The 20617-nt window shown below is 39.4% G+C and overlaps 1 protein-coding gene across 3 annotated transcripts in view; it reads left to right on the top strand.

Moving 5' to 3' along the window:
- The window catches only part of LOC125765599 (uncharacterized), a 40062-nt gene that overhangs the window by 11957 nt on the left and 7488 nt on the right, over positions 1-20617 (top strand). For all 3 annotated transcript variants that reach the window (XM_049430928.1, XM_049430927.1, XM_049430926.1), the window contains exon 3: positions 1881-1932. In XM_049430928.1, coding sequence (XP_049286885.1) covers positions 1881-1932 — 52 coding nt within the window. The remainder of the gene's footprint in view (positions 1-1880; positions 1933-20617) is intronic.

Raw genomic sequence — 20617 nt, 5'->3', positions numbered from 1 at the left:
CCTTCATCACTTACTTTGGCAAGCACTTTACCGGATACTTGTCTAACGCAAAACGTGTGGCTTCGGGCACGTTTTACGAATGAGTAAAAATTTGTTGAAGGTCGTTTGAGGTCTCTTGGGCTGGTACTTACTTCCCCGCTTCTTCTTCCTTTTGGATGAAAAAGTTTTTTAACTTAAGAAAGAAAAAAAAACTATAAAAATGTTGGGGTCATCGTGGAGAAGTATGTTATGCTGTCTTGATGGTGGGTAAAGATCGGACAAGAGAGAGAGAGAGAGAAAAAAAAACGTCACAATAAACGGAACGAAATGATGTGTTGGTTTGGCTTATTTTTTTTGGTGGTTTATTCATCCGTCGGGTGTTTATATTGTTGAACACGTTTAGTTCGGTTATTTCCTTTTTATGTTGTGCAATTTAAGCAGTTGAAAAAAGTTAATTCAAAACGTACATTGCGCATTTAATATGAACTGTTCTGTAGTTGCAGACTAAGCTTAGTATATTCACAATCCTTCCAAATTTAGTACAATTTATTCCATTTATTAAAAGCACGATCTTCAAAGGAGTAATGTCTGCTAAGTATTTATCTAAGTATGCGTAAACGAACTCTAAGCTAGAATTTAATAATAAACTCATGTAAAGCAATGTCTCTAAAGCATGTAAAGCATGAAGAATAAAAAGATTCAGATTCAGAACGAACAAGTTATCATTTCGCCTAACGCAATTCGCGTACATAAAAGCAGATCCTACGTCAAATAAAGAAGTGAAGCAGTAAAGACTACCCCAAATTGTATATTTCTGCACAGTACTACCCCAATTGTACTGTGGCGAACGAATAAACCGCAAGACAGTTCCAGATTAAACTCTCATCTGGACCGTGGTCGTTCAAACCTAAAACTTGGCTCTTAAAATACGAAAAACGAATAATATTGGAACTAGAAAGAATTTAATATAAATATGCTTTGGACGCAAAAATTTCTCTAAATGTATTTTATACACTTTATAGTGAAAAACTGTGGTTTATAAAAAAAGGTAAAGTAAAAGTTCATTAATATCGTACGCTAAAAGTCCTCCAAAAATTATAATCTTGCTGAATGAAGCTTTAAATAATCGTACATTATTATGAATTATTCAAAGTGTTTGACAATAGTTTTTAAAATGTTTATTTTTTTTGCTCGGTTAGAAGTAAAATGTTTGATATATTTAATTAAAAAATAATATACTTTTATGTACCTTTTGTTCTTCTATTGTTAACAACAAAATTTTGTTTTTATTATTTTTAATAATACTTATTTATTATCCCGTTTTATCGAATTTATTTCTTATGTTTTGTTCCTTATATGATACGAGAGGTATAAAACAACATAAAAAAAATATATAAAAAGGAATGAAATGATTAAAATTCTAACGGGATAAGATAAAAAAATAATTCCTTCAAACTTTGAACAAAAATGTAATGTGTTAATTATTGTTTTCTTCTAAATGTACCACGATGGATGTATTTCGATTAATTGCAACTTGCAACGGAATGTGTGGAATGCATCGTAACGTCTCGCCTACTTGAAACGATCAATGAAATAATTATGAACAGACCTTCCGTCCTTTCAATGTTCGACACTTTTGCCATGTTACCGAATTCTCCATCGCAAGAGGAAACGTTTGATCCCACACGCCTGGAAGTTGTCGGCATTTTGTTTGTTTTTTTTTCTACACGAAGACTTCCGTATGACGTTAGAAAGGCGTTTTCGTTGTTTCCGTTAATGATGACTGCCAGCATTAGGAATGTGGCAAACATTTGTGATTACACTTTATAATATGGCATTGTGTTGGTTTTGTTTCTATTTGAGATCTTTTTTATTAAAACATTCTTTCAATTCAATTGCAGGTGCAACCGTAGTGTCCTGGCGAGTAAATAATCAAGAACAGCTGTTTGTGAGGTAAGTTATAAAGTGGAATAGTGGAATGAGTAAGATAAAGATATAGTAAGATTAAGTTTAATGAGTCTTTTAAATAATATAAAAAAGGATTATCTGAAATTCATATCATATGGATACTTTTTTGGGGTTTTTTGACGTTTAAATTATTTCAATATTTTTCAATCATTTAATATTCAATCAAATTAATCAGTTGGATTTATTCATGGCTATTTATAAAAAAAGGAAAACTTAACTAAAATTTGATTATTTTGATCAATCTCTTTAACTATTTCATTATTCAAGTACGCCTCCTTTACTTTGTACCAATATTATAATACAGATGTACTTTGTACAAAGATTATAATGTAGTATTCGATATTGAATCAATAGAATGTTATCTTAAAATATGTCAATATTTAAATGCACAAAATGGCTTCGTTAGCAAGTTTTGTAAAGTTTCCGTCGAGCGTTTCATCACTGATGATGTTTAATTCGCCACTTTATACATCTATGACACCTGCTCTGTGATGACACAACATAAACCGGTGCAGTGTATAAAAATAATAGCAAAACCAAAAACCAAAGCAGCAAAAAAAAAACTTGTCTATCACATACAAGTGCTAAAAAATAGTAAATATCCCCCGCTTCCAGGAATAGTAAGAATAATGTTTGACGGGAACAAAGTAGAAAACGTGATTAAATTTATTACGTGTGTATTAGTGTGTGTATGGGATTTTTTGTGTCATGTCCTACCACACCGCTCAGTTCATCCACAACCCTTTCCAATGCTTTTCCCCACCCCAAGCCTCCGTTTTCCGACGGTTGGGTCGCTTTTTTTTCGTACCTTATTCCCGATGAGTCTTTCTAGTTTCATTATCCGGGTTGTGCTTTGGGCCATCGGTATGGAGGATAAAAAATCCACATCTCGCTATCGCATATAGTGCTATGCAATTTGTGCCTCTATCGGTTTACACAATCACTACCAACGAGGTATCTGTTATACCTGCCGCTACGTTATTCACGCACGGGACACGCACTAAAACACTGCCCTAGTCGTTGTGCGGTGCTGTGACATGGAAGTGGTGGTGGTTGGATGATTTTTTTTTCTCCCATTTTGCTTCCGTCCTACCATTCTGGACCATTTCCCTATCCTTGCCAATTCCGGTAAGGTTGGAAGGGAAGGAGCTTTTGCACCAACACACCGACCAGATCGTGGACCAGTGGTTGTACCGGGAAAACGGGGGTAAAAGGCAAAATCGGTGTGTTGTGGTCATCATTTGGCTGTTGCCATTGGTTAGGATGTGAGCAATTTTTTTTTATTCGTATACTAAACTCTTTTCACACTGGCACTGGTTCCGGACCGAGTGGGGCTTGGTTTGGTTAGGTTATGAATTGTGATCCTGGATCGGATTGATGAGTGTATGTATATGTGGTCGGATGTATTTGGTAGAGGAAAAGCACGGCTCATCCACGGCCCCCTCTGTGTTGGTTGAGGTTTTTCATTTCGTGCATATTTGAGCAAGTGCAAACTTTAGATCGGCACATCCGTTATACCGAGTTTTTCTTCCCGTTATGCTGCTATCTATTAGCTGGTTTTTTGTTCTTTTTTTCTTACCCTTGTTATATCATTTGCTGCTCCTATGTCCTTCACACACTCGTTATCAATCTTTGTGCGAGCTTCAATCCTTCCGCTCGAAACTGTCTGGCTCACAATCGAGAACTGTGACGAAAAAGGAGAACAAAAAGTAGGAAACCTTACCATTTTAAAACCGATATATGTGTGAGAGTAAAAAAACGAACCTGATAGAAACGTATAGACCGTACTCCAGTCATGAAACAAATTCAAATCACGAATTTAAGAGTCACCGGTGGAGCGAATCACGTAAACGTGCGAGATTGAGAACGGTTAACTGACTGGAGCAAAATACAATAGACAACGAACACGAATAAATGTCACTATTCGTTCATCAAAAAGGTGTTTTAACTCTATCATCCAATGTCACTTCGGAATAGGGAACTTTTGTTACTAATTCTAATGATATTGTTGTCTGAAGTCGGGGGAATTTATGTTTTACATTCGTTAGAAAAATAGTTTCGTTTATATAAAAGCGTTAATCGACTCAGAAATATGTAACATATCCTTTATAAATGTTAAATTCGACTTTAACCACAATTTTGTTTCGATCGAAACAACATTTCCATTGCAAGCAACATTGGAATCCATTCTTTGATAAATCTGTACACGATCAACCGACAACATATCGCAACTAAACGCATGCAGACAAAGAGAAAGAAAAAACCACAAATCGATACAATATTCAGCGTGTATGAACTTTTAATTCTTGTGTGGTAAAATGTTTTATGCGATGCCGATATGGTTTTGTTTTTATCAGTCCATGAAATAGAGATGTATTTTGAAATTTAATATTACCTTTTTTTGAAATTAAAATCATCAACATTTTTTATTGTAGTTGTCGGAGCACTGCATTGCTCACCTTTTCCCATGACATTGTCCAGCGGGAACATAACGTGGTAGAACGATTTGTTATGTATTGTGGTAACATCGTCCTTTTTTTACTATTGTGATGAATTTTGCTAACCCTTTTGTGCCTTGGTGTGGTGTGGTATGGTGGGTCAATTTTGTGACAGGATGTGTAGTAGTAAATGAGGTACGTTGCGGTGCGAAAACAGGCTCAACCGAGTACATGGGTGCATGTATGCGTACGTAAATAGATTTGGTTTACTGTGGTTGACATCCTCACTAACTAACGCCTACATAATCAGCTCATGTTTTGCTAAACCTCAACTGGTTTCGTATTTTTTTCCCCTCGGTTGCATTCGCTTAAATATGCTGGTTTTTTTTAATTAAAATAAAAATGTTCTGATTTTATTGCACACGCATTGCAAATAGGTACATAGCAACTGCCGCTGGCAGAAAAATATGCAAAACTCAATATTGCAGTCAACCGGTCTTTTCTCATTGTTGATTGGTGCGAGCAGTTCAGAGAATTTGTTGTTATGTATGCTAATCAATATTTAACACGAATGATAGACTTATTAAAAACTATACAAAAAAAATAATTTTTTTGGAAAATATGTTCAAAAAGACCGTTAGTGTTAGATATGTAGCATTTTTAAGTTTATCATTAAAAAGAAATAAATATTTTAACAATTCCTGCCATAAACGTAACTACCATTAACGGGACATGAAACAGTTTGTGAAACCATCATTTCCAGAAAACTTCTTTTTTTTCAAACTTGCTTGAACGTTTCCACTGATGATATCCTTTGAGTGGACAGTTTCTTTTATTTGCTCGCGTTCACTGCGATAAAATGTGCAACTAGCATCCTGCTGCAGCCCCAAATCGAGCCATTTTGTGGGCCCTTCCTCTTCAATGCCACATCGTGTTGAGAAGAGCTCCTCTTCATTTTTCCGTCCGTTCCATTCTAGCCACTAGAAAGCTTTTTTTTGCCCCGTCCGGTTCCCAACTTTAACCACTTTCGATGGGGGAATTTTTCGTTAAAAGCGAACTGCGCGAAATTATACAACCCTAGTACACGGCCGACACGGTAACGATCATAGAGGATTGCCCGAGTACATTAGGGGTTTGGGCGGGGAGCTGATGAGAAATCGCCGTCGTAGTTGCAAAAAGTACCGAAAGATGACCAAGGGATAAGGATATAGTGTACGATCATGGGGAGCGCAAAGCTTCGGAGGCAAGCGGGGGGAGAAAAAGAACACCCAGAAGTTGCACAAAAAAGGCAGTTTCCCAAAAAAAAGAGGAATGGAATGGAAAGTTTGGAACAAAAGAATAAACGAGAATTCGCGCGCACATTCAACTTTCGGCCGTCCGATTCGCGAATCCCAGCGTACGGTCCATTCTTCTCAGGTCCAAACCCGTGCATCCGTATTACGCTGGCCACTGCGAGTCCGCGAGCCCTTCATCTGGAGTTGTCCCTTTTTTTCTCACATTCTCATACGCAGCGTTTCCACGGTGTGCTATTTACTTCTTCGGGTAAATGTGTCTGGTTTGCGAGGTTTTTTTTATAATAATGATTTTTTTGTCCTCGTAATGAAAAGTTGGCCGCACGCAGCACTATTTTTATAGAATATTATTAAGTCAATAAAATGTTAACTCATACTTTCAATATAACGCTGCATAAGATGATGTTGATCGGGACATATTTATTTTTTATTTGTGCTATTTCTCCTTAAAAAATTATAATTTACACGAAATGTACGGTACTTTACCGTAAACTGCAGCCTTATCATATACAACCGATTTGTCGATTATTTTGGTCAGTCTCGAACGCCAACGGTATTGGTTGCCGAAAATGCGCCGGATTTCAAACCGAGAACTAACGCGCCCAATCGATGTCTGCGTTGCATACCAAAACAAAAAAAAACAAAAGAATTATGTGAAAAAAGTTGCGGCAAAGCTGTTTGAAATGAAAGTGATGGAGGGTATAAAAATAAAAGAAACTTTCATAGCTCCCTCAAATTCATTCGCGTTGCTACTGCAATTCTACTGCGAACTGTGTTGACGGTATCAAAGGAACTGAAAACAGAGGTGAAAAAATATAGCGAAAACATCAGCCTTTGCTGCCGTTGATGTGAAGAGATTTTTTTTGTCCCTTGTGTGTGTGTGTATGAGTGCGTTTTAAAATTCTTTTCCTATGCGTTTTTCCTCGTAGCCTCGATAGTAGATGGAGGCAGAAAAGCTCCCGGCGAATGATGAAACCGGAGCAGGAGTTTGTGAAGTTAAGGCTCTTCGGTAGCTACGGGTAGCAGCATCCAATAGTGAAAGAGAAGGATTGACGGAAGAAACAAAAAATAAGCGCGAGGTGTCACAGAGAGTCATAAAGGAGTTGTAGAGGGTTTTTGGCGGTGTACGCGAACAGCTCTTCCTGACGGCTACACAAACGGCTCCCGAGAGAGTGTGTGTGTGTGCGTGTTTTTTTTCTCGCAACATTGAGCCATACTCCAACAAGCTCCAACACCGCGCCGTTGTTGGATGGGATCAACCAAGGACGATGATGAAACCGAACCAGGAACAGGAAAACTTGAAAGAGACCAACTCCCGCCATAGCGAGCAAAAGCCGCCGGACGGTTATGTCTATCTCCAATCTGCAACGCGCGGCAGTTCCGGGGGGGGGGGGGGGGCAAGTTTTTGGGTGCCATTTAAGTTTCCATTTTTCTATGTTGCGCTTCTTTTGCGTTCCGTTGGCGTGGTTTGGTAAAGTTCCCCACTGCTTGTGCCAACTCGATCAGCAGGAAGTGTCCGCATTTTGTGCGGCTCCAGCACGAGCACTGCTGCTTCAACAACAGCAGGGACAGCGTGTTTTTTTTATTTGGCAGTTTTTGTACGAATCCCCTCCCGCCCGTAAAGAAGTGCATAGGAAAACTTTAAATGAAATGAGTTTTCATACACATAGTTGAAGTGGGGTGTACATGGTAAGAGGGAAAAAGAAAATCCATCCAAAGGATGTGTACCAGCTTATGACGTGTTCTGATGGTGCATTAATGTGAACAAGGTGCCGCAATTAGCCGTGAACGGGAAAATTGGGATGAAAAACAGACAAATGTGGACATGAAAAGAAATGGAAAGTTTACGTTAAAAGTAAGAAAAGTGTCATTAACCACATTTATTTCGGGATTGCACTAGAGGAAGAATTTATTATTTATTCCTTAAAAAATGAAGCTATCAAATGCGTCCAACGGGCTCTCCTACGCTCGTTGTAATTCCTTGTCGGTATATATAATTTTTTTGTGCAATTTTCACCTTATCTGAGCCCTTTTTGGCCGGAGGAAATTCTTCACTGAACCCATCGTGTTGAGCTGCAAAATAAATAACTTCTACTGCTGCAACTTCTCGACAGGTGGCATAAACCGGTGTGTTACCTCCCTTTTTAACGAAGGGCTCATGTCGCCTGCCAATACACTCGCTTTTTTTGCGAAAAGATGTTCTGTGTGTGTGTGTGTGTACGCGCACCCACAGTTCGCGGCCACCACCCTGCACGGATCCAAACCCCAATACGGCAAAAAGGGAAGGGAAATAATATCCTAAGTTAGCGAAAAAAGTTAAAATTGATTTTGCTTTGCTTTCGTCGCTTGCCACTATAGCAGCAGCATCCCGTTGCAGTCATATTGGTCGGTGGCGGTGAACCAAAGCAAAAAGGTCGGCACTTTGTCGCGCCAGAAGAGGCTGATTCGACGTGAAGCCTCTGCTTGCTGACGAGGAGGCATCGAACGCAGGACTGCCGCAAGGCAGGATTAAGATGCGTAAGATGTGATAAAGTATACTTTTTCGTTGGTGGAATTCTGGTGCTAGTTTGGGAAGGGAGAATAAAGAGTTTCAAAATGGCTTGTCCACCCGCAGCCGATCGTGATATTAAAACCATCGAGAAGGGGTAGTTAAGATGTAAAGGAAACATTATTTTTTGAATGTATTATATTCGATGTTTGATAATGTACCTCGAAGCCAATGGAGACACCTGGTGCTTCACATAAACGTACGATAGTCCAAAACAAATCTGGGTCGTAAATTAGTACATGAACAGAAAATTTAAACATTGGTTTACCGAAAATCATTTTCTTAAACATAAAAATATTCCAAACATAAATTAGATGCTTAAATATCATTCACCTGTTTTTCTTCTTGAAGATTTCATGCATAGACTACTCTTCAGTCACGTCAAGTTTCGGCAAGTAGGGTGGCACATTAGTAGAAAATATTGTCCGTGCCTGAGAGGCTCTTTAACGAGACGGTACTCTCAATGGGAGGTATACTTGCCCTCACCTACTGATGACGATGCAGGAAAGCGAATGAACGAAACTTTTGACAGATGTTGATGACGCTGACAGGACGATGACGGTGCACAGTAGCACCCAAAAACAAAAAAGGTTGGGCGAAAGAATTCCTTTACATGAGCTTAACATTTGTTACAATCGTTTCTAAGCCATTGATGGAGACAAAGAATATTCTTTAATACCCTGAAATTGGAACTGAATCTTTACAATAAATTAAGTATTTTTTAACTCTTGTCACTAGACACATTATGGAACTTCCTGTCTAGTTTTTCCAGGTTCTTTTTACTGGTTAAGTTTTCCGTAGAGAATTGAATAACGTAAGCCAATGCAGGAAACGGGGTGAATGGAACGCGATGATGCAACTGAGATTTTTTCGACGTGCTGTTCGTTCTGCTTGAAACACAACTCCGTGTTTGAGTTGGTCTTTCCACAGGGAGAAGCTACAAAAAGTGTGAAAAACGCATATTTGCTTCATTTGGTTTTTAATACACCGTATACTACTTCAAATGGAGAACTAGAATCAATGTCCTTCGGTATAGTGAGCAACGACTAAACATCGAGCTGGATACTATTCTGCACGTGAGTGTTAGTGAGATTGAACCAAACGCGACTCTCCTTTAAGCGACGATAGAGGTCAAGGTAGGAAGGCCATGAGAAAGATACACGGATACCGACCGACGGGCACTAACCCCTCCATTCTGGGTCCTCCCAATGGTAGCGAAATGGAGCGGGACGCAATGAAAATATAGGACAAAAACGCGATTACCAAAAAAAAAACGAAACATCGCTTCGAAAGCTCTATGTATAAGTTGTAGGAAAGTTAGCAACAACAACAACATTAGCGGCCAAGCAAAAAAAAAAAAAAAGATAAACTCCCATTTCAACAAATGGTTAAACGAAGAGGCAAACGAAGGAAATAAGCGCAAAAGGCGCAACAACAAAAAAAGGATATTCCATTCTTATGGGAATGTGAGCATGACACGGTAGAAAAACTTGCCGCCACCAAGGAGAGAATACGAGATCCAGACACGGAAGGAATTCAAATATGGCTATGGCAGCGAGAGCTCACTGGTTTGTGTGTATGTGTGTTACGCTTCTACTGGTGGCCCATCAAGACGGGGTAGTTTGAGCATCCGCCAGCCTGGTCTACCGCACGTTCGGTTTCATTGCACTTGGTGGCCAAACGAACCTAGGAGCAGTCGTCTCCGACGGTGTGTCGCGTGTAAATAAAAACTAGAGCACCGCGTGGATAGCAGATTTGGTCGGTTTTTGGGGCATCTAACGATGAAAGACGCTGTGTCGGTTGCCGAACGAACTCCGAACAAACGAGATTGCCGGCAGGATCGAAGGCGGTAGACGTACGAAGTGAGTGTAATTTCTCTTCCTTTCTTCATCCGCTCGAGACACGATGCCGGTTCTTTTCGGATTTTTTCTTCCTTTTTTTGAACTCTCAACTTGTGCTACACACACACACACACACACACTTTTGTAGCAACTATCGATGTCTGTCCTGCTGCACGGAATGGTAAAGTTTAGCTGTCTGCTTGGCATTCCTTGATTTTTTTTGCGTTTCCCAATCGCCTTTCCCATTCCGTTCTGCACGATTCTTCTGAAAGGCTGAACAAAATCCGCAAACCAATGGGATGTTGGAAAAAAACTTTTCCACCATTCTAGAGAAACGGGAAACCGAGGGGAGGGAGTATCAGCTCATCAGGAGTCCTCTTCGCGCAGCTCTTTATCCCTCGTAAAGCCCAAACGCTGCTGCAACACTAGCCGGTTGCTCATCGCTTTCCATCCCGAAGGGTTGCATTAATCGCACAACGGTTTCTTCCCAAAAATGTCCACCAGAATGGATGGGAAGAATGTCGAGTCGGAGGATGCTTTTTCTCTGCCTAACTCTGTTCGATCGGGAACGGTTCTTTGGCCCATGGCGGTATAGAGGGCTCAAGAAAAAAAAAACACGGGAGCTCCTGTGATGATCGTAAATTATCTTCTAGCGTTTTGTCTGGTAGTTTTTAAGTGCAGAATTCTTTAGCCACTGAAGCGATGAGATTAGAACGACAGCGCGCTGTAAAAGAATAAAAAGAGAAAAGCGGGATATAGACGAGATAAATACTTTGCCAAAATTATCCGGGCGGAAGGTTTGGAAAGTTGAAGATGAAAAGTTATGTAAGTTTTTTTTGGGAAGTATTTTGCAAACTTGCTTTTAAATTACTTTAGCTCTCAAATAAATATTCAAAGATTGAACCAAAAAGAAAATAATTTCGTTCAATCAATAATAATTTATTACAAAAATATTTCCACAACATGTCAATGTGTCTCGCAGGACACGATCTATACGGTACATCTCAACGGAAAAGCTACAATCAATAGAGGATAAGAAAATGTTACTATCTTTATTTACTACCCTAACAACTTTTCCATTTTCGCCCGTTATTCGTTGAATCAGTGACGAAGGTACCGTTTGATGCCGTTGGCAATGATTAATGCTGCAATTGCGATGGAAACGAAGGATACTTAAAGAAGAAAAAAAACATATACACGCCTTCAAAGCAAAAGAAATTATCCCTTTGAAGAATGCGTAGTGAATAGATCGCCTGCAAAATGAAAGCAACAGAAAAAAAAGTTGTACGCTAATTAAATATTAAACATTAAAAATTTTCACCCCGAGTGGATCGGTATATCCTGGTACCTTTTTTTTTTGTTTTAATTTACGCTCATATTTTACTTGTGCTTTAACATTTTTTTACTGCTGTTGTTGTTGCGCTTGTACCACAGTGTGCGTAAAGTTCAGTTGAAGACTTTGTGACTACTTGAAAGGATGTGAAGTTGCGTCGGTGCGTCGAGCTGCTGGCGGTGAAGGTTTGTCCTGTTTGAATAATTACTGCGCACGGTTTCATGAGTGGTGGTGAAAAAAAGGCACGCGGGACTAATAGCTTGTTGCATTTGTTGAGTGAAGAAAAAAAACCGACTCTCAACGATATCCGGTTGGGAAAAGGCCAGCTAGAGAGGGTCATACAAGAAAGTTTTTTTTAGTAATATTTTAAGCGATACAAGGCCTTTAAAATGTCATGCTTTGAGGAGTGTATTTTGGTGTTTGGTAATCTAAGAAATATATTGTTGAAATTAGTGTTAGGTGAATCCAGATCCAGATTTAGATTCATTGGGCGCAATTCAGATTCATGAATCTTTGAACTGAATGAATTATTGTAAATCTCTAGACATATGTAGATCTATTCTGAAGATTCGTCAATTTTTACAGATTGAGATCCCCGTGCGCAGGTCTAGCTCGCTATCACAAATAAAGTCAATGAAAGACAGAAAAGGCAGTACCAGATCTCTTGATGTTATAGTGCCACAAAGAAATAAGCTGTAAGAAAACAAAATTCGGCTCAATTGCTCTTCATAGTCGAATGTTTGCAGTACTTGGATTATGTTTTCTTCTGTTATTGCAAACAAGAGGTCTTAGTTTGCCATTTTAAGCCTTGTTTGAAAAACTAATCGTTTTTTGAGGATTCATGAATCTTTAAGAATACATGATTCTATGAAGATTCATGAATCTGTGAGGATTTATGAATCTTTTAAGAGTCGACTTATGAGTTCAATGACTCTTCACTGAAGATTCATATGAATGACTCTTTTCATAAGATTAATTACGGACTTCAATTCCATTGATTCAATTGATATTAATGTGCGATAAATTACGGAAACTTTTGTGAATTAATATTACGAATGACTAATTCTTTTTTCGAACCTTAAACAAAGTCAGTTGCGTTTGGTACTTCCAAAGTTCGAAAATTCCCCTTTTTTGTTCGTTTGGTTGCATAGTGTTCGGTACTCGAAATGAGTTCGCTTTGCGCGGGAACTTCACCGCGCTCGACTTCAGCTGTCTATCAATCAATCAATTCGGATTTTTCGGAGAATTTTTTTCTTCTCTATGTGCTTTAACGACAAAAGCCCCTTACATATTGTCTTATGCTTTCGACCGATGGTGATGTTTATCGGATGAGATCCTGTGTGTGAATGTTACGAGATTCATTTTCGTGTTGATTTTTTCCTTCGCCTGGAGAGTATGTTTAGTGTGCACCATATAAAGTCTTCGATGCTGGACAGCGAACGTCGTCGGGAATATTGGTGAGAAATGTAAAATGTAGAAAAAAGCATCTAACGAAACCGAAAGCAATTGCTAACAAGCACCAAAGTTTTACCTTTCAAACGATGTTCAAGTGAAGAATGTTTTTTTTCTCTCTCTTTCCTGGTTGGTAGCCCTTCCACATCATTGCCCCATAAGGTGCGTGCCTGCCGATCGAACGGCTAAGGGCGGATATAATTGAGATGAAGAAAAAAAGAGTCTAACAGCAACAAAGGGATCTTTAGGAGGATCGTTTTTGTTGTTTTGAAATTGCAGCATTGCGCAACGTTGACAACGGTCGATAGCGAGCCAAGAAAAGTTTTGCTGAGCTGTACAGTAAATTAATCTTGGTTCCCATGCTCCTTCGTGTCCGTTTTACACTGTCCTTCTTGGTGTCATTTTTGAAAAGACAAACATTTTTCCACTGCTTTTTGATTTCGACGTTTGACGTTCTAATTGGTCAAGCGAAGGTGATCGGCTGTGATTTTCTTGCCTTTTTGATGGGCCACGTAGAATGTACCAAGGAAACACATCCGCTGACCTATCCGCTCGGTTCGTGGATGAATTGATGAATGAATTTATTGAACACGTGACAGCGATCATTAACAAGGTTTAAGCCTTTTTTATTTGCGTTAGAACGACCAGCCCGTATGTTTTAGGTTTCAGTTTTATTGATAGACGAAAAACAAACCATATTATAATAATATCAATTATGTACAGTAATGTATTCTACTGGTAGGGTTTTATGCTGAGATATAAATAAAATTTTTGTTCTCAACATGGAGACGCCTGATGCCTCTTGTAACTGTGAGTACATTTCTATTCATTTTTCTTGTGATTATTTTAAGCACTAAACAAATCTTTTGATCATTCTTAAAAGTACATCAAATGTATTGGAAACTTTTCTAACCCCCTAATTCGTGGCGGTCGGCTTCACACTTACTTCAAACGATGCCTTCAAGCAAACATTCATGCATCTTCATCCCGCCCAAGGCCACCGATATTTGGTGGGCAACAGATTGTTTGTCCGCCTGAACAGTCTGAAAAAGTACGCCCGCCTCATATTGCACCGTACGATATAATAATCCTTCCCAGCAGCAGCAGGGTTGGCTACGAACGAGTTGACGGTCAAAAACAACCGAAAGGAAATGTGTTTTCACTGAAGTTCGACAACACGACAAGCGCGCGCGTCGTCGCACGCAAGCATTCGTGAAATTGTTGTTTGACGACGAGCCGTGGCCACGTTTCATTTCTATCCGCCTGGGCAACATAAATTGTTACCAGTAAGTGAGGCTTATCGCTTACCTGGTTCGCGAGAAACTGGCAACACGTTCCGGGAAATCGTCTGTTGCATTGGCACTTCTGCACGATTACAGCTTTTTTCTCGGGAACCGTCTTCTCTTTTAGTGGCAAAAGCAATCTGAAACATTTATGTGTAGACAAATCATAATTTTCACGCTGTGTAAAGTAGCTTTCGCTGGAAAGGGTAGAGAAAAAGGAACGATTTTTTAGGTTTATTGGAATAAGTTTTATTGGTTTTACTGGTTTCATGTAATTATTCAATTGACTCCATTTTATTTCTTTATTTTAATCTAAACATTTGTAAATTTCGATTTGAACAATAAACCTTCATCCTTTCTTCTTGATCTTCTTCTGATAAAACACATACGGCTCGAATCTATGCATATGAATGTTATTGAAGGGCACAATACTTTTCGTAAAACAGTTTTATAAAAACAAAAAAAAGGTTATGATGATGTTTTTTTGCAATCTGTTGTACCTTTATGAAGTTCATGTGTATCGATTACGGTACCACCGTTGTAGGCGTCCTTGCCCTTGGCAATAAGTACACACGAACAACACATCCAACAAAGAAAGGAATTTCGAAAAAAAGTAAAACCTTCCATCTTAAATACTTTCCACACAGCCAATAACACCGTACGGGTTCGTTTTAGGAATCGTATTTGTTTATTGTGCCAACGCTCCAACGGTTTTCGGTTCGTCCCTTTGTCGAGGCAAGTTTTGCATGAACGAAACAGAACAATCGCTCACTGGAATTCGTCGTCGTCGTAGTCGTCGTCGTCTGTCTGTGCAATGGTGAATTGTAATGCCAAAACATAAAAGATCGGAACAATCAAAGTGATGGCGCGAGAAGTGCGAACCAGACGGCGAAGGTGGCGGTGGTGGTGGTTAGACTCTTTTCAAGGTCAGTAAATGCAAACGAACAGAAGTACCTACCGCCGGCCGGAATGGGGAAGCATGTTTGTATGCTGTGTGTTTACCCGAGCGACCCAGTTTCGATTGTCATTTTATTCACGTTGGTTCGTTCGTTCAAAGCGCGGAAGATGAGTTGAGTTGATATTGCAAACGGAATGCGCATTTTGGAACTGTTCCGGGGGTGGATGTCATGAAGTTGCGTAAAATTACTTTCCACAAAGAATGCGCGCGCGAGAGAGAGAGAGCGATTTGATCGTTGTGTAAACACTTGATCTACACACTGTCACTTGATCATTTTAAAAGTGTCTAAAATTCGTTCCTAAAATCTTCTTGTCGAAAGAGTACCGTTAGGTATAAGAGTTGGACTTTTTTTTTGTTGCCAAATTTGTTTTCCACCATTTCGCATTCCCGGTAACTTCTGTTGTTAGAAGGCAACAGCAGCAAAAAAAAATGGGAACTCAACACACAATGAATCCATTTCGGTTCTCTGTCTCCACTTCCACACCAAACGGTGAACCACTTCCAACCAATTCAACTATCATCTGACGAACAGAAGCGTTACCGGTTTGTCTGCGGGCGTCGAAAAAATGGTCACATTTTTTCATCCCCCCATTTTGCTTCCGTCAGTGAACTGCTGGAGTCAAATAAAAAAAAAGTGCTTGCCTTCGGTTCTTGGTTGGCTGTTGAGTAGGGCAGCGGCATTTGCCTTTTATCGACGGTATCCTTGCGCCTCGCGCTACAAGCTCACGGAACACTCACTGGAGATGCGAATGGAGCAGCAAAATGATAACCTGGGACAGTCCCCAGTTGGCAGTTTGTGCAGTTTTTCTTCCCGTTTGTCGCTTGCCATCGGATTGGGCGCTGGTACCATGTGGTTGTATTAGTGTTTGCATCTGTGTGTGCGTGTGAGAGAGTGTGGCAATCGGGAACAGTTCTTTGTTTTCCACGAGCTTCCGATTTTTCATCCTTCCCGTACGCAGCTCTTCCATGGCCCAACCGTTTTTGGTGAGGACTTTTTTTCAAATTGGCTGTTGGTTGGCGGCAGTTTTTATGCATTTGAAATGAACGTTTAAAGTTGATCCAACCAGCTGAGGTTCGGAATACGTGCGGCTGTTGAACCATCTACGGCAGACATCAGCTTTATACATAGAGAAGGAAGGAAGGAAATGTATTTCATGATATAAGGAAAAAAAACAACTAATCTCTTACTGGCGGTTATACAGTCTAGTGAAGTATGCTGATGGTTAACGGAGAAGTGGAAAGGATACCGATATATACGGTGCCGAACATTTCGAGCCATGTGTTTTTGTTTACAGCGCCTAGCGTTTAGTATTCCAATGAATATCTCTCGTTTTCATCTTACTTTCACTATGTTGGTTACATACATGTTGCGTTAATAAGTCGTAATGTTTGCAAAATAAACAATTAAGTTGATTTTAAAAATAATATAAAAAGAATGTTTTTTCCTCTAAAATATAAAAGATTGATTCATTTTATACATTTATGAAATTTTGGTTTTCTTGATTATGAACGGCGGTTATTCGTCGTATAAATTATGAATTTTTTACAAAAGCTTAAAATGTAAACCAAAAAGAAATAAAAGCTTTTCGTATTTTAATTTTCAACATAACATTGCCCTTACATACTTGTTTAGCTTGTTTTGTTCACTGGTTTGGTTTCCCCATTACCACTTTTCCAAACGCAAAGGATGTGGAGTAATCCAAAAAAAAAACCATTTCACATCCCATCCTGGTATGGCCATCTCGGAACGCTTCCCGTTCTTCTCGCTCACACACTTTAGATAACTATTTATTCACTCCGCAATATCCATATGAAGCGCCATGGTCTCACAACTACGTGCAAAAATTTTCCCCAGGTTTTTTCTCCTTACAACGTTCGGAAAAGCGTTGTGAATCACATGAAAAACGCTTCGACCACCCGCGCCACAAGCTGCGAGCATGTAGAGGAGCGTCTGTTTGTATTAGTGTGAATGGGGCTGTATGGAGCCGGCGTTAAAGTTTGTTTGGTTTTTCATGCTGCCCTTTTTGCATTCATTTTCTTCACAATTGCGCCATTCACCTTGTGCCCTGGTGTGCTGCCCGGACGGGAGGATCGATGTTGTGTTTTTATACGCTCACCATTTGCTTTGCTGGCGTTCTTTTGCTCCTGAACACTTTCAAATACGTTTTTGGGGCATGGTCATGTGGTGTACCGGTTGAAAGTTTGCTGGAATAGAGTCATTAGAAAATATTTTAGTCCCATCGAGTGGGGAATGCTTGAAAAAAACGATAAAAAAATAAATCAAAACTTAAACATTAAACATATCTACTTACTATACTTAAATTTGCATAATTATTAAATGTTTAAAAAAAATAAAAGGATGTGCAAGTCCAAGCAAAAATAAAATAAAAGCGACTAGGAAAGACTATGAAAATGAATTAAATAAAAGAATAATAGAAGTTGTAGTTATCAAATGACATGAAAGTTGATCATTAAAAATAATACTTGATCGTTTTATCTATTGTTTGAACCTTTAGTCTGAAAGAAATGGATGAGAAATATAATATAAATTGCTCTTAGTTCCCCAAAAACTTATCAACATCTATGAATCCAACAGATATATAGCCAAACTGGTGCATTTGCTTTTTCTATCTACGCCCTTCCGGGAGAGGGCGTCCGGACGGTAGCCTTGGCATCCGAAAAGGGACAGCCAAAGGAGAATACCCGGGGAATGGACAAACGGTGGCGGTTCTGGCGTCATCACGGTCCGACTGTTGCGTGCATAAAAACGAAACCATTTTCCCCTTTCGCCGATTCTCTCGCTTCGTGCGCTCTCCCGACGTATCGACCGATTCTCTCTGTTTTGGTTTTTATGCACGTGTTCACAACCGTCTCGCGTCGTAAATAAATGCTGTCATGTTGGCTGTTTTTTTGTTGTGGGCACTCGAACGTGTTTCGCCCAGAAGGGGGGGGGGGGGGGGGAGGGGGGGCAGAGTGAGGCTCCGTTTTGTTCCATTCTCCGTACACCCGCTCACGTTTCGGCAGGGGGGTTTTCCGGTTCGAGATGCGCCATTAGCGTTTTTCACCACGTGCTTTTTCTGCACACTTTCTATACAAAACCAACACAGACAGACGAACACTTTCCAACATGACCAGAGAGTGTGTGTGTGAGAATAAGAGAGAGAGAGAATGACAGAGAGATATAAAGAGAGAGCGAGAGAAGAAAGGCGAACGCAAAGCGGGAAACAAATGGCCACCACTCGGAGGTCGTTCTCGTAGACGTACATAAACATTTCTTGCTCCCGCGCAACGATGACAAAAAAAACGAGGAATTCAGGACGACAACCCGGAAGGACCCGGAGCGCAGGGCAAAAGGGCAATAGGGTTTTGGAAATTGACCGTGAGCCTCGAGCAGGAGGTGGAGGGCGCTTACAGCTATACCATTTGCCATAGACGCCGACAACGTTCGGCAACGAGAAGAACCACATGTTTTAGCGTTGGTTAATTTATGGCGTACGAGTGACTTGACGTTTCGACGGGTCATCCGAGAGTGGTACGATGAGCGCAGTGCGAAAAAAAACGATATGTTGCAGAGACGAATTTAAAGAAAAAACGACCGTCAGCGATGATCGAGGCCGATTTATCCATTCAGCGAAACGGCAAGGGCTTGGGCACAGAGAAAGGATTTGTAGATAAACATTAGACCTATAGTCGCTGTTTGAAGGCCAAACATAACGATCTTATTAACTACAAACACACTAAACATTAAAAGTTTCTTTTATACACGAAGCTTTTCATGTTGAAATTTGGGCTTTCTTGGGAAGCAGTTTGTCTTGTGCTGCATTATAACAGGAATTTATCAAATCCACAATTACACAAAGTAGAACGAAGTAATTATTCTCGAAGCTTTGTATGATAAAAAAAAGATGTAGTTCAACGCATTCATTACGGTTCCAGTTTCCAGAAAAATAATTTTCTCGCAAATTCATTATTAAATTTTCTAGCAGGGCAATATGTTCCTGTTCCTCTGAATCAATTACTTTCCACTATTTAATTATGCTACATTGTGAGAATTCAAGATACACAGCATTTAATTAAGAGTTTGAAAATGAAATATAATTTGTATAAAATTCGCCTTGAACTGGTTTCAATGAAAATCGCTTTATTTCGTATTCAATTAAATCGTTCGTTTGAATGTGGAGTTGTGATTCTACAGCAGTAACGAGTATATGCAACTGGTAAATGTATTAAATCATTTAACTTTAATTTAAGTCTCACTCAAGACTCTTAAGTCAGGATGTGAATTTTGTTGAGTATGTGAAAATCTTCATCCTAATTATTATTTTTGCTAGCGCTATCTCGATCATTAATTTCCATAGTTTTCTTGGGAAAATATTGATTCATGTTACCAAGCACTAATAAGCCACATGGTAATTGATAATGTTTTTACATTGAGCTTGATTGTTTACATCAACTACAATGATACTTGACGAACATTCTAACAGTTTCGTTTTCTCTTCCTGAGAAAACTTAATCTCTTTTTGATGTAATACAATTCGTCGACTCATTCATGTTACATTATAATCGGATTACGGGAACGGTTTCTATTGCTACGACCAATTTCTCTAGAATCCATTTCTCACTCTGATCCCCAAAACGGTGGTCAGAGAATCTTTTTAACTGTTCTAGGTATATTTAATTTGCGTTTCAAGTGCGGCGCTCATTGCCTTCACTGATTGACTGTGTAGGGCTTTATTTGCTCAATGTGATGAGCCGTTAAACGATGGTCATTAGACGCGGAGACCTTTTGCAAGGAAAACAAATTCATAACAAAAAATAAAAAGATACCCATCCATCTTAAAAGGCAGCGATACTGTCAAGAAAACACTCGAGAAAGGATCACCAACAGCAGCAAAAAAAAAAATGGTGAAGAATTATTTCCACGACTTAAGAGCAAAAAAGTGCCACTAATGGCAGTTGATACTGTATAACCGGAATCGAAATGAGTAATTGACTTCCTTTCCTCTGCCCTGTCTATACAAGCGAAAAAAGTTTCTTTTGCCCAGATGTACAGTAACTGTTAAATTTTAAAACCCATTCGTTTATTTAGTGTCCGGTAGGGTGGGCTTGTTGGGTGATGTTCAATTGCAAGAAACATTTGCTTTGTTCTAGGTGGTGAATATACGTAAGTGGGAGATGAAGATGTTCTTATCGATCGTAATGAGTTATCCATTTAAATCCCCTTTTTACATGGTTCTTTGGATACGACAAGTTGTTCTTCTTGAACTACGGATTAACATACATATGAATACGTTTTCTTACGATCGATACAAAACATGCATAAGAAGTTGTTCGTACTAGAATTTCGAATTAATTCAAATCTTTCTTATTTAAACATGATTGTTATGTAGGGTGGCCTGGAGGTGTATGTGATAAACAGCGCTGGTTTCACACGATAGGACCGGGTATCAAATCCTATCCGGACCGTCCCCCGATAGCAAGAACTGACTATCCGGCTACGTGGTAAAAGAAATGGCCGGCGTGAT

The sequence above is a fragment of the Anopheles funestus genome, chromosome 2RL (assembly GCF_943734845.2).
Source record: "Anopheles funestus chromosome 2RL, idAnoFuneDA-416_04, whole genome shotgun sequence".
In the NCBI taxonomy this organism is placed as follows: Eukaryota; Metazoa; Arthropoda; class Insecta; order Diptera; family Culicidae; genus Anopheles; species Anopheles funestus.
Note: the sequence above shows the minus strand (reverse complement) of the source record. Positions and strands in the feature narration are given on the sequence as shown.